This window comes from Nomascus leucogenys, chromosome 10 (assembly GCF_006542625.1).
Source record: "Nomascus leucogenys isolate Asia chromosome 10, Asia_NLE_v1, whole genome shotgun sequence".
NCBI lineage: Eukaryota > Metazoa > Chordata > Mammalia > Primates > Hylobatidae > Nomascus > Nomascus leucogenys.
The window spans coordinates 98,978,386-98,990,245 of NC_044390.1; the positions used below are offsets into that span (position 1 = coordinate 98,978,386).

Genomic DNA, 11,860 nt, shown 5'->3' on the forward strand with positions numbered 1-11,860 from the left:
CCAGGGACGCCAGGGCCAGCACAGTCCTGTCGCAAGCCCTGAGCCTGTAGGGCCCGGAATGGCCAGGGCCCCGGCAGGGTGGCCTCCCACTGGCTGGGTGCAGACTGGGAGTCCAGGTGGGGTGCAGGTGCCACAGTGCTGGTGTGTGTAGAGGCACGGAAGCCGGCTCTTTTCAGACCTGGCATGGGGCTCAGGGTGGCCTCTGTCCTAGCTAGGAAGTCTGGGCCTAGGCTTTCTTCTGGTGCCCCAGCTCCATGACCTCAGCTTCTTGTGACCCCAGTGTCTGTCATGATCCTGACCTCTCTCCACCACAGCCGGGCTGGCCCGTTCTCCAGCAGCAGGTGCGGCGCCTCTGTCCCCATTCCAGTCCCCACGCAGGTGCAGAACTACCAGCGCATTGAGCGAAACCTGCAGTCACCCACCCAGTTCCAAACACCTCGGTGAGTGTGGAGCCCCCAGGTAGCCAGGCGTGGCCGGGGCCTTGTGTGGCAGGAGCCCTTCCACGGCTCCCATAGAGGGACAGGGTCGTCATCCATGTGCAGTTGTGCAGGCTGCGCACTGCATAACTCAGCACCACCATTTACTTTGTTGATGTCTTGGGTTTCTAGAGTTATTTTGACAGTTTTCTGATCAGTAAAATCTCTCTCGTTTATAAAATCAATATTGACTTTGGCCAGTTTTAACAAACAGAAGTAAATGGTGGGAGGAAAGGGTACCTTTCTTTGAACTCACAGAAGGCTGTGTGGGCCAGTGGGTGTCTGGCAGGGGATGGAGACTTTAGGGTGAGGGTGCCTTGGGTTGGCGCCGTGGGCAGGAATGCTAAGGGGCCAACTCCTCCCACACACCCACTGTGTGGCCGGTTACCTGGACAGAATGCAGCAGAGGATGAGCCATCTGTCAGCACTGTAGCCACTTGGCGTGGCGTGGGGTCCTGGGCTGCTGGGGCCTCCCCTCCTAATACCTGCCTTGTTCCCAGGTCCTCTGCCATCCGCAGGTCAGGCAGCACCAGCCCCCTGGGCTTTGCAAGGGCCAGCCCCTCACCCCCTGCCCACGCTGAGCATGGAGGCGTCCTGGCCAGGAAGATGTCTCCGGGTGGAGGCCGGCCCTACATGCCATCCCCTCAAGGTGCGCCTGCAGGCTGGGGCCTGGGAAGGGGCGTCTGTAGGCGGTGGGCGAGGAGGCTGTCTCTGTCCCAGCTGGACCCTGACAGATCTCTGTTTTCCCCAAGTTGGAACCATCCCTGAGCGGCCAGGCTGGAGCGGGACGCCCTCCCTACAGGGAGCTGAGATGCGGGGTGGCAGGTCCCCTCGTCCAGGTGGGTGCAGTCCGGAGTGGGGCGGGCTAGGCTGACCTCCTTCACTCACGTTGTCGTCCTGGTCTAAAGCCCTTGCTTTTTCCAAGTGAAAAGGAGTGGGAAGGAAACTTGTGGAACAGAAGCCAACTGCCTCTCCAGCTCCTGGCTGTGTGAGCTGGGGCAGGTTTCTTATCCCCTCTGTGCCAGTCTTCTGTGCTGGCTGGGGGTCAGATTTAAGAGTGGCACCTCAGCTACTCGGGAGGTTGAGGCAGGAGAATCGCTTGAACCTGGGAGGCAGAGGTTGCAGTGAGCCAAGATCACACCACTGCACTCCAGCCTGAACGACAGGGCGAGACTTGTCTCAAAAAAAAAAAAAAAAAAAAAAGAGTGGGGCCTTAGAGTGCGTCTACCCCAAGGGGCCTCCGCGTGGCAGCAGTGGGGCCTAGGGCTGGGCCGCTGGACCGGAAGGTCGTGACGAGGCGTGTCTCTCTCTCTAGGCTCCTCTGCACCCGAGCACTCTACCCGCACTCCTGGGCTGGGCTGCCGCCTGCACAGCGCCCCCAACCTGTCTGACTTGCACGTCGTCCGTCCCAAGCTGCCCAAACCTCCCACGGACCCCCTGGGAGCCATGTTCAGCCCACCACAGGCCAGCCCTCCCCAGCCGTCCCACGGGCTGCAGTCCTGCCGGAACCTGCGGGGCTCACCCAAACTGCCCGACTTCCTGCAGCGAAACCCCCTGCCCCCCATCCTGGGCTCCCCTACCAAGGTAATGGGCACTGCCATGTGTGCAGGGGCACAGAGCCCTGGGGAAGATGGGTGGGAGCGGCCAGTCCTGAACAAAGACCGAGGAAGGCAGCTCTGTAGCTTTTGACCCCCCGCCTGGGCTCGTGCTCAGGCCACTCCCACATGCCTTGCCGGTTCCTGCGGACTCGGCCCCTTCCCCAGGCACCGGGCCCCAGGGCTGCAGACCTGCGGGGCAGTCTTCACCCCATCTCTGTCCTCCTAGGCTGTGCCCTCCTTCGACTTCCCAAAGACCCCCAGCTCCCAGAACCTGCTGGCCCTCCTAGCCCGGCAGGGCGTGGTGATGACGCCCCCTCGAAACCGGACGCTGCCCGACCTCTCTGAGGTGGGACCCTTCCACGGTCAGCCGCTGGGCCCTGGCCTGCGGCCAGGCGAGGACCCCAAGGGTCCCTTTGGCCGGTGAGTTTAGGGGATAGGCCTTGGATGGGCTTCTGAGGGGCTGCCCCTTTCCCCTGCATTGTTCTGCTGTGTACTTCTGGGGGGTAGAACAGGAAAAGGCCAGCCTTGCCCTTATGTGGGTGCCCAGTGTGGCCGGGTGCCAGAGAGCCTGGCCCACCTATGGCTGGCCCTAGACCCCCAGCAGGTCCCCATCCTGGGCCTCGTCATGCCCGCCTGTAAGCTGGGGTGACAGGAGCGCCTGCCTCTCGAGGTGGGCCAGGGGACCGTGCATCATGTGTGTCTGGCCTGCAGAGGGACCTCTCGAGGTCCAGTTAGGGTGGGGTGGGCCGGGCACCCAGCACAGCCCTGCACCCTCCCGTAGGTCTTTCAGCACCAGCCGCCTCACTGACCTGCTCCTTAAGGCGGCGTTTGGGACACAAGCCCCAGACCCGGGCAGCACAGAGAGCCTGCAGGAGAAGCCCATGGAGATCGGTGTGTGGGTGGGTGGGGCTCGGAGGCTGTGGGATGGGGGTCGGGTGGGGCTCGGAGGCTGTGGGAGGGGGGTCGGGTGGGACTCGGAGGCTGTGGGAGGGGGGTCGGGTGGGGTTCGGAGGCTGTGGGTGGGGGTCGGGGGGCAGCCGGGATGCTCCTGAGCCCTTCCTTGCTCTCCCAGCACCCTCAGCTGGCTTTGGAGGGAGCCTGCACCCAGGAGCCCGTGCTGGGGGCGCCAGCAGCCCCTCCCCGGTAGTCTTCACCGTGGGCTCTCCCCCGAGCGGGAGCACGCCGCCCCAGGGCCCCCGCACCAGGATGTTCTCAGGTGAGGGCTGGCTAGGCTGAGACCCTGCCCCTTTTGGGGTGGTGGCAGTGCCCTAGAGGAGGGGGGCATCCTTTAACTTGGGTCACTGGTCTACGGCCCCCCAGAGCCCAGGGGTGCCTGAGGAAGCAGCTCAGGCCCCTGAGAAACCCATGCTCTGTCTCCCTATCTGCAAAATGGACGTGGTTCTGGTACCCGCCCCTCAGGCCACCCCTGCCATTCAACCTGTGAGTGATAGGTGCTGGTTCCCATTTATCCCCAAAACATGAGCTGAGCAGGGACGGTGTCTGGATCGTGGCCTCCTTGCCCAGCTGCCGTGGGCTGTGCTGTGTTGGTCAGGAGTCGCCCTGATGAGCACAGGCCGTGCAGACAGGCGTGCCCCTCAGTTCCCCAGCCAGTGGTGTGTGGGGATGCTCTGGGCCTGGGGCCTGGCTGGGTCCCCACTGTGGGTTCTGCCTGGGGAGTGGCGGGCTTGTGGGCGTCTGGTCCTGGCCAGCGGCTGCCATCGCTGGGGTCACCTGCCAGCCCCATAGCGAGGGTGGGGGACTGCCTTGCCCTTTGAGGTCCTTTTGGCCCTTGGGCCCACCCGTGGGGCACAGTAGCACACCAGGCCACCCACCTACCCTATTCCAGACAGTGGCAGCTGCCCTCCTCCCACGCAGATCTGGGCTGGGGGTTGGGATACCCAGAGGGTCCCTTGATGGGCACTGCAGCCCTTGGCCTGAGGTGGGGAGCTGGGGACCTGGGGGTTGTGGTGAGTGGCAAGAGGTTGAGGAGGGGCTCTAGGGGCCTGCTGTGCTTCTCCTGTTAGAGTATTGGGATGTAACAGGGTGTAAACCGAGGCAGAGGCACATTGGGCCCTGGAGGTGTGGGAGTCTGTGGGGGATGGGGGCCACGCTGTCTGCTCGTCCTGGTGTGCCCCTCACCGCCCTCTCCCTGCAGTGGGCTCCACTGGCTCTGCTGGCTCTTCTGCCCGCCACCTGGTGCCTGGGGCCTGCAGCGAGGCCCCAGCCCCTGAGCTCCCTGCTCCAGGACACGGCTGCAGCTTTGCCGACCCCATTGCTGCGAACCTGGAGGGCGCTGTGACCTTCGAGGCCCCCGACCTCCCTGAGGAGACCCTCATGGAGGTGAGGGCTGGAGTGAGCAAAGGTTCCCATTCTGGCTGGAGGGTGTGTGGGGTGTAGGGTGTGTGGGGTATAGGGTGTGTGGGGTGTCGGGTGTGGCACATCCCAGCTGCCCGGGCTGCAGCAGGGGAGGGGACCCCGCCCTGCCTCCCCAAGGCGTCATCAGTGAGTCTCAAGGGAGACAAGCCCCTTCCAAGCCCGGGCAGCATGTGCCACCCTGACGGCCGCTTTCTGCAGCAAGAGCACACCGAGATCCTGCGTGGTCTGCGCTTCACGCTGCTGTTCGTGCAGCACGTCTTGGAGATTGCAGCCCTGAAGGGCAGTGCCAGCGAGGCGGCCGGGGGCCCTGAGTACCAGCTGCAGGAGAGTGTGGTGGCCGACCAGATCAGCCTGCTGAGCCGAGAATGGGGGTGGGTGCCGCCAGGGCTGGGGCGGGGTGGGGCGGGCAGTGGCCTGGGGCCCAGGACCAACCTGCCTCCTCTGATCTGCCTGCTGCCCCCAGCTTCGCGGAACAGCTGGTGCTGTACCTGAAGGTGGCCGAGCTACTGTCCTCCGGCCTTCAAACTGCCATCGACCAGATCCGGGCTGGCAAGCTCTGCCTGTCGTCCACCGTGAAGCAGGGTGAGGGCTGCGACCGCTCAGCCCGCGTGCCGGGTTGGGGAGGAAGCCCACCTTGCAACTGTCCGGGTGACAGAGTGACAGGGAGGCTGCTTGAGTAGGCCCTTGTGCAAAGGTGCAAAGGCCTTGGGGCCTGAGCCAGTGTGCAGAGCACAGAGGCCGTGGGGTCGGATGGCACCCAGGACAAGGTGTGGAGCCCGGCCACACACTGAAGGCCACGGGGAGCCAGGGCTGTGGCAGGGAGGGAAGGGACGTGCTCGCTCAGTGCACAGGGCAGATCATGACCACTCCAGCCCTGCCCCGTGTCTGCTGCACCCTGAGCTGAGCACCGTCGTCCTTTGCAGTGGTGCGCAGGCTGAATGAGCTGTACAAGGCCAGCGTGGTGTCCTGCCAGGGCCTGAGCCTGCGGCTGCAGCGCTTCTTCCTGGACAAGCAGCGGCTCCTGGACCGCATCCACAGCATCACTGCCGAGAGGCTCATCTTCAGCCATGCTGTGCAGATGGTACGGGACAGACAGATGCCAGTGGGGCAGGGGCCAGGAACTTCCAGGCCGGCGGTCTCCACTGGGAGGGGACCTTGATGCCCACAGCTTGGTGAGACTTTAGGGGGTGTCACTTCTGGAGGTCTTGAAATGACAGCATTATGCCCCCCCAGCCTCCTGCAGGCGCTCACAGCTCGGCTGGTGCATCCTTGATTGTACGGGTGCCGTGGCCCATGTGCATCCTGCCATGCCTCGCCCCGACTCAGTTTCCCCAATTGTAAAATGAGAGACTTGGTCTTCAGCCTCGTAGTCAGGTGTCAGCCTCCAGAAGAAGCACCTGGTCCCGGACAACCTGCCTGGAAGTGTGGTGCACTCAGGTGGTACCGCGGGCACGAACTCCCTGCTTGGGCTCCGAAGAGCTCCCTCTGCCTCTGAGGTGGGGCCCCTTTTTTATTTGTTATTTTTTATTTTTTTTAAGAGAGGGTCTTGCACTGTTGCCCAGGCTGAAGTGTAGTGCAGCCGCTAACTCCCGGGCTCAAGCGATCCTCTTGCCTCAGCTTCCCAAGACGCTGGGTATTACAGGCAAAAACTCATGAGTGCCTGAGTCTCCTTTTTTTTAAGAAAATTTACGCATATAGTAAAAATCCAGCCTGAACAAACATGGGAAAAGTCAGCCTCCCTCCTGCCCCCGCTTCCCACCCAGGCAGGCCAGGCAGCAGCAGTAATGACACTGACTGAGCAGCGGGCACTCTGCTGTCCTGGGGCTGGGCTGACAGCGCTGGCCAGGGTCCTCTGGTTCCAGGCAGCATCTCCCCTTGGCCCTGTGACCATCCCCTCTGCACAGCAGGCTGCACCAGCACTTATGTCCCCACGTCACTGCCCTGAGCGCCTATCTGCCACCCCTGGGCCACTGCCGTGGGTGCAGGGCAGCCCTTGCTGGGAGGGAGGGGGGTGAGCTGGCCCTGTCCAGCCTCTGTCCTCGCCCCCAGGTGCAGTCGGCTGCCCTGGACGAGATGTTCCAGCACCGTGAGGGCTGTGTCCCGCGCTACCACAAGGCCCTGCTGCTCCTGGAGGGGCTGCAGCACATGCTCTCGGACCAGGCTGACATCGAGAACGTCGCCAAGTGTGAGTGTGCGAGGCTGGGCTGGGGGCTGGGGGCTCTGGGCGTCTCCCTCACGCTCCCCTCTCCCTCCACAGGCAAACTGTGCATTGAACGGAGACTCTCGGCGCTGCTGACTGGCATCTGTGCCTGACCTTTCTGGCCTGGCTGGGCCCCCGGTCCTGCCGAGCCCTGCGGGGTGGGCTCTGTGTGCTGGCTGGACTCCTCGGGACAAGCCCATGGCGCTGAGTGCTGGTGCTGAGCCCTGCCCCGGGCCCCACGGACAGTCAGCCTGCCGGCCTCCCTGCAGCTCACGGGGCAGAACCAACACATCTGGAGCCACACAGCTTGGGGGTGTCTCCCATCTTTTACAGGTGGGGATCACAGAATTTCTGCCCCTCCTGCTGCCTGGCACAGCAGGCGTGGGTGCCACCACCCTCTAGCCCCAGGGCAGCCCCGGAGGACAGGCAAGGGCCTGAGACTGCTGCCGACTCAAAGCCAAAGCGAGCTCCTGCTTAGGGCGGGTCAGCAGGCACTGTGCCCAGGAAGAGCCTGCGGCCTTGGCGTCCCCCAGTCTCCAGGAGCCTCTCCCTCCGAGATACCCACCCAGCTTTGTCAATCACCCAAGCACTTTATGCAGATAGAGACAGAACCTGGACCTCACCAGGGACTGCTGGGCAGCGATTCCTGGCAGTGGCCTGGTGTTTGTACATACACATATGCGGACACATGCAAGGGCCCCCAAGCCTGAGCACCGGACCACGTTGCTGCCCAGGTCTGGACCTCAAGGGGAGAACTGGCTCCGGCGGGAGTGGGGCCCTGCGCTAGAGGCAGAGGCAGTTCTTTGTTCAAGCGTTCCTCTAGAGACCGGCAGCAGAGGCACCGTGTTCTCTCAGCCCTGGATACGTCTTGTAATCTTTCACACTTTATTCCTAAAATGTGTCTTATTTTTATGCAGCTCATTTTTTCTTTAAAGAAGAAAACTTACAGGTGTTTAAGAATTGGTTTTGGGAGGACGAGGACTGGGCCGGGTTAGAGGCAGATGGCGCAGGGGTGTGTGGCAGGAGGGTGAGGCTGCTTTGCACACCTGTGTCAGTGGCTGTCCCCTGCCGCCCCTCCCTGTGGCAGCAGCAGGACAGGTGTGTGCCCAGCACCCTCTCCACCTGGGCCTGGGGGCAGATGAGGGGAATACTTCATGCAAAGAAAAAAGTAACGTGCAAAAGCTCCCTGTCCAGCTTTGACAGTCAGTTTTGAAGTCAGCTCCTCGGCAGGGCAGGCCTGATGACAGCCCTGTCCCTCCCTGCCTCTGCCTTGCCCAGGGCTACTGAGGGTGTCCACAGAGGGGCCTGCCTTCCGGATTCCAGGCGGGCATGCGCTGCAAACCCCGCCTGGGCCTCCCTTGGTCTGCCCAGCCCTCGGTCAGCCCTGCCTGAATCAGTAGATACTTGAACGAGTCCCCAGTCTGCGGGAGGCAGCAGTGGGGCCATGGACCCATGTGGGGGGTTCCAGGGTCACACGCCACATAACAGACAAAAATACACACACGTGTGTTTTTATTTGCAATACTTGAAATATTGCCACTGTGCTTGGACTTAGAAGAAGAAAATCCCCGTGACTTCTTCCTCATCACCTTGATGGCTTTATTCTCACCTTGTGGGGCATGTTAGTATTTATTGCTTCATGGCCGACTGGAATCCTGAGTCCTGGGAAGCTGGCACTGCGGGGATCTTGCCCGGCGTCCTGGTCCTCTTGCTTCCATCGCGGCTGCGTGTGCGTGTGTCCAAGCAGGTCCTGGGCGCCTCAACTGCTGCCCCTGGTTGAATGTTCTCTTGATAGTGCTGGACCCTTTGTCTATTTTAAAGCAAATTTTGTGTGATTTCCTGCCCTTTGCGTTATATTGTGTAATATCAATTTAAGGAAATAAACCTTTGGAATTGTTGGGCTGGTGTCACCACTTGTCTTTGTTGGCTTGTCACTGTTTTCAGGGTTCTGTCATTTTCTTAGCCGAGGCGCAGGAGCCCCAGGGTCCCCTCCATGGGTGCCCACAATGGTTGACACAGCCCTGGGAGCAGAGCCCCAGGGCAGAAGCTGGATGTGTTGAGGGACAATGCAGACCCCTGCGCCGCAGGAAGCCTCTCCCGCCAGGCTGGGGGTCCTGCACAGGGTGAAGAGACTCCAGAGGGCAGGGCACCCGCCTTGGGATAGCTTTGGGCACCTGCTTTGACTCCTCTGGGGGATACACCTAGGAGGGGTTTTCGGGGCCACGTGGAGCTCTGTTAACTTCCAAGAAGCCTCACAGTTCGTTCACTGCAGCCTCTGAGCAGCTGGGCCTCCAAGGCCTTGCCATGTGGTTTTGATTTGCATTTCCCCAAGGGGTCATGACGTTGAGCGTCACAGGTACTTGGCGGCCATTTGTGTGTCTTTGGAGGAACATCTAAATCCCTTGCCCTTTTTTAAAAATTATTTTAATTTGAGACGAGTACCTTGCTCAGGCTGGAGTGCAGTGGCGCGATCTCGGCTCACTGCAACCTCTGCCTCCTAGGTTCAAGAGATTCTTCTGCCTCAGCCTCCCAAGTAGCTGGGACTACAGCCACTAAGCCCGGCTAATTTTTGTTTTGTTTTTAGTAGAGACGGGGTTTTACCGTATTAGCCAGGATAGTTTCAGTCTGATGTTGTGGTCTGCCTACCTCGGCCTTACAAAGTGCTGGGATTACAGGGCGTGAACCAGCGCACCCGGTTTTTTTTTTTTTTTTTTTTTTTTTGAGACAGTCTCCCTCTGTTGCCCAGGCTGGAGTGCAGTGGTGCAATCTTGGCTCACTGCAATCTCTGCCTCCCGGGTTCCAGCGATTCTCCAGCCTCAGGCTCCCAAGTAGCTGGGATTATAGGCCTGTGCCACCACGCCCAACTAGTGTTTGTATTTTTAGTAGAGACGGAGTTTCACCATGTTGTCCAGGATGGTCTCAATCTGACCCCGTGATCCACTTGCCTGCCTCATCCTCCCAAAGTCCTGGGATTACAGGCGTGAGCCACCACACCCTGACTTTTTTTTTTAGTTGAAGTCTCGCTCTGTAGCCCAGACTGGAGTGCAGTGGTGCAATCTGGGCTCACCGCAATGTCCACCTCCTGGGTTCAAACAATTCTCCTGCCTCAGCCTCTCGAATAGCTGGGACTACAGGCATGCGCCCAGCTAATTTTTTGTATTTTTAGTAGAGACGGAGTTTCACATGTTGGCCAGGCTGGTCTCGAACTCCTGTAGGGTTCGCGTTTTTAAAACTACATATTGTTTTTATTAGATAAAAATAACTTGCTAAAAACTGCTAACCACAATAAGAAGTGAAAGTTCATTGAGAGGTTGGTGTTCTCTAGGAAGGGGAAGGCGAAGACCTTGATTTCTGAGTCCCAAGAGGGGCTGCTTCCAAACTGAGCCTCCTCAGACAGGAACAGCCATCTGACAGGAACAGTTCAGACAGGAACAGCCGCACTCGGCGCGGGCTGAGAAGGTGGAGCAGCTGCCAGGTTGTGGGCGCCGTGATCCTCCTGGTACGTCTGAAAATGCCCAGGGCCGGGCGCGGTGGCTCACGCTTGTAATCCCAGCACTTTGGGAGGCCGAGGCGGGCAAATCACGAGGTCAGGAGATCGAGACCACGGTGAAACCCTGTCTCTACTAAAAATACAAAAAAATTAGCCGGGCGTGGTGGCGGGCGCCTGTAGTCCCAGCTACTCGGAGAGGCTGAGGCAGGAGAATGGTGTGAACCCGGGAGGCGGAGCTTGCAGTGAGCCGAGATTGCGCCACTGCACTCCAGCCTGGGCGACACAGCGAGACTCCGTCTCAAAAAAAAAAAAAAAAAGAAATGCCCAGATGGTCACTACAAACATGGAATTTTGTTGGTGTTAATACCATTTTTTAGAGCAGTTTTATATCTGTAGGAAAATTGAGTAGGACGTACAGAGAGATCTGCCCTCTCCCCTGTCAGTAACACGTCACATTCATGCAGTGCCTTTGTCTCTGCCATTGAACCCAATATTCATATTTTAGATTTTTAAAAATCATGGACAGTTCTAATATTACAGGTTCTGTCATAGTACCCGAAGTCCATAGTTCACATCATGGGGTCACTCGATGTACAGTGGGCTTTGCAAAGGTGTCACGCCACACATCACGCTAAGGTCCTCTGGGCTCCACCTGTTCCCCTCTCCCAGTCTAGCTCTGCTGGCCTCAGTCTTCCTGTCCTCGTAGTTTTTCTTGTTTCAGAATGTCCCGTAGTTGGAATCATATAATATGCCCAGGGCCTGGGAGCTCATTTCCTTTTTTTTTGAGACGGAGTCTCACTCTGTTGCCCAGGCTGGAGTGCAGTGGCGCGATCTCAGCCCACTGCAAGCTCCGCCTCCTGGGTTCATGCCATTCTCCTGCCTCAGCCTCCCAAGTAGCTGGGACTACAGGCACCCGTCACCACGCCCAGCTATTCTTTTTTGTATTTTTAGTAGAGACGGGGTTTCACCATGTTAGTCAGGATGGTCTCAATCTCCTGACCTTGTGATCCGCCGGCCTCGGCCTCCCAAAGTGCTAGGATTACAGGCGTGAGCCACTGCGCCTGGCCTTTTTTTTTTTTTTTTTCTTTTTGAGACAGTCTGGCTCTGTTGTCCAGGCTGGAGTGCAGTGGCAGGAACTCAGCTCACTGCAACCTCCACCTCCCAAGGTTCAAGCAACTCTTGCACCCCAGTCTCCTGAGTAGCTGGGATTACAGGCGTGAGCCACTGCACCCAGCCTGGCTAATTTTTGTATTTTTAGAGACAGGTTTTGCCAGGCTGGTCTCAAACTTCAGGCCTTAAGTGATCCACCCTCCCAGAGCGTTAGGATTACAGGCATGAGCCACCATGCCTGGCCTCATTTCTTTTTAGAGCTGCATAGTATTCCATTGTCTGGAGGTACCACAGTTTTTCCATTCACCTGCCGACATATCGGTTGTTTCTGCGTTTGGGCAGTGGTAGATAAAGCTGCTGTAAAGGTCCTTGTGTCAGAGCCAGGTGGTGAGGGTGGGCCCAGGGGAAGCCGTGGCAGCACAGGAGGGACCTCATCCTTGCACACACTAGCCATGTGGGGGCAGGGCTCCAAGCCAGGGGGACCAGGCCTTGGTGCCCACACTGCCACAGAACTGTGGCCCCCCTGGGTGCCTGTCCAACCCCCCCCCACCTCAGTCCTGGAGCCTGGGCTGGTGGAGGGGTGCCCTCCTGGGGGGTCACTTAGTACAGG

The 11,860-nt window shown here is 59.6% G+C and overlaps 1 protein-coding gene across 2 annotated transcripts in view; it reads left to right on the forward strand.

The window, feature by feature from the left end:
* Positions 1-8,560, forward strand: part of ULK1 (unc-51 like autophagy activating kinase 1) — a 28,657-nt gene extending 20,097 nt beyond the window's left edge. Inside the window, exons 16-28 of one of the 2 annotated variants that reach the window (XM_030821696.1) lie at positions 315-440; positions 977-1,125; positions 1,229-1,315; positions 1,792-2,060; positions 2,301-2,494; positions 2,856-2,965; positions 3,147-3,290; positions 4,230-4,414; positions 4,649-4,821; positions 4,914-5,032; positions 5,374-5,531; positions 6,500-6,635; positions 6,708-8,560. In XM_030821696.1, coding sequence (XP_030677556.1) covers positions 315-440; positions 977-1,125; positions 1,229-1,315; positions 1,792-2,060; positions 2,301-2,494; positions 2,856-2,965; positions 3,147-3,290; positions 4,230-4,414; positions 4,649-4,821; positions 4,914-5,032; positions 5,374-5,531; positions 6,500-6,635; positions 6,708-6,763 — 1,906 coding nt within the window. In that variant the 3' untranslated portion in view covers positions 6,764-8,560. The remainder of the gene's footprint in view (positions 1-314; positions 441-976; positions 1,126-1,228; positions 1,316-1,791; positions 2,061-2,300; positions 2,495-2,855; positions 2,966-3,146; positions 3,291-4,229; positions 4,415-4,648; positions 4,822-4,913; positions 5,033-5,373; positions 5,532-6,499; positions 6,636-6,707) is intronic. The other variant, XM_030821698.1, reaches the window with a different exon arrangement.
* The last annotated feature ends 3,300 nt before the right edge of the window (positions 8,561-11,860 follow it).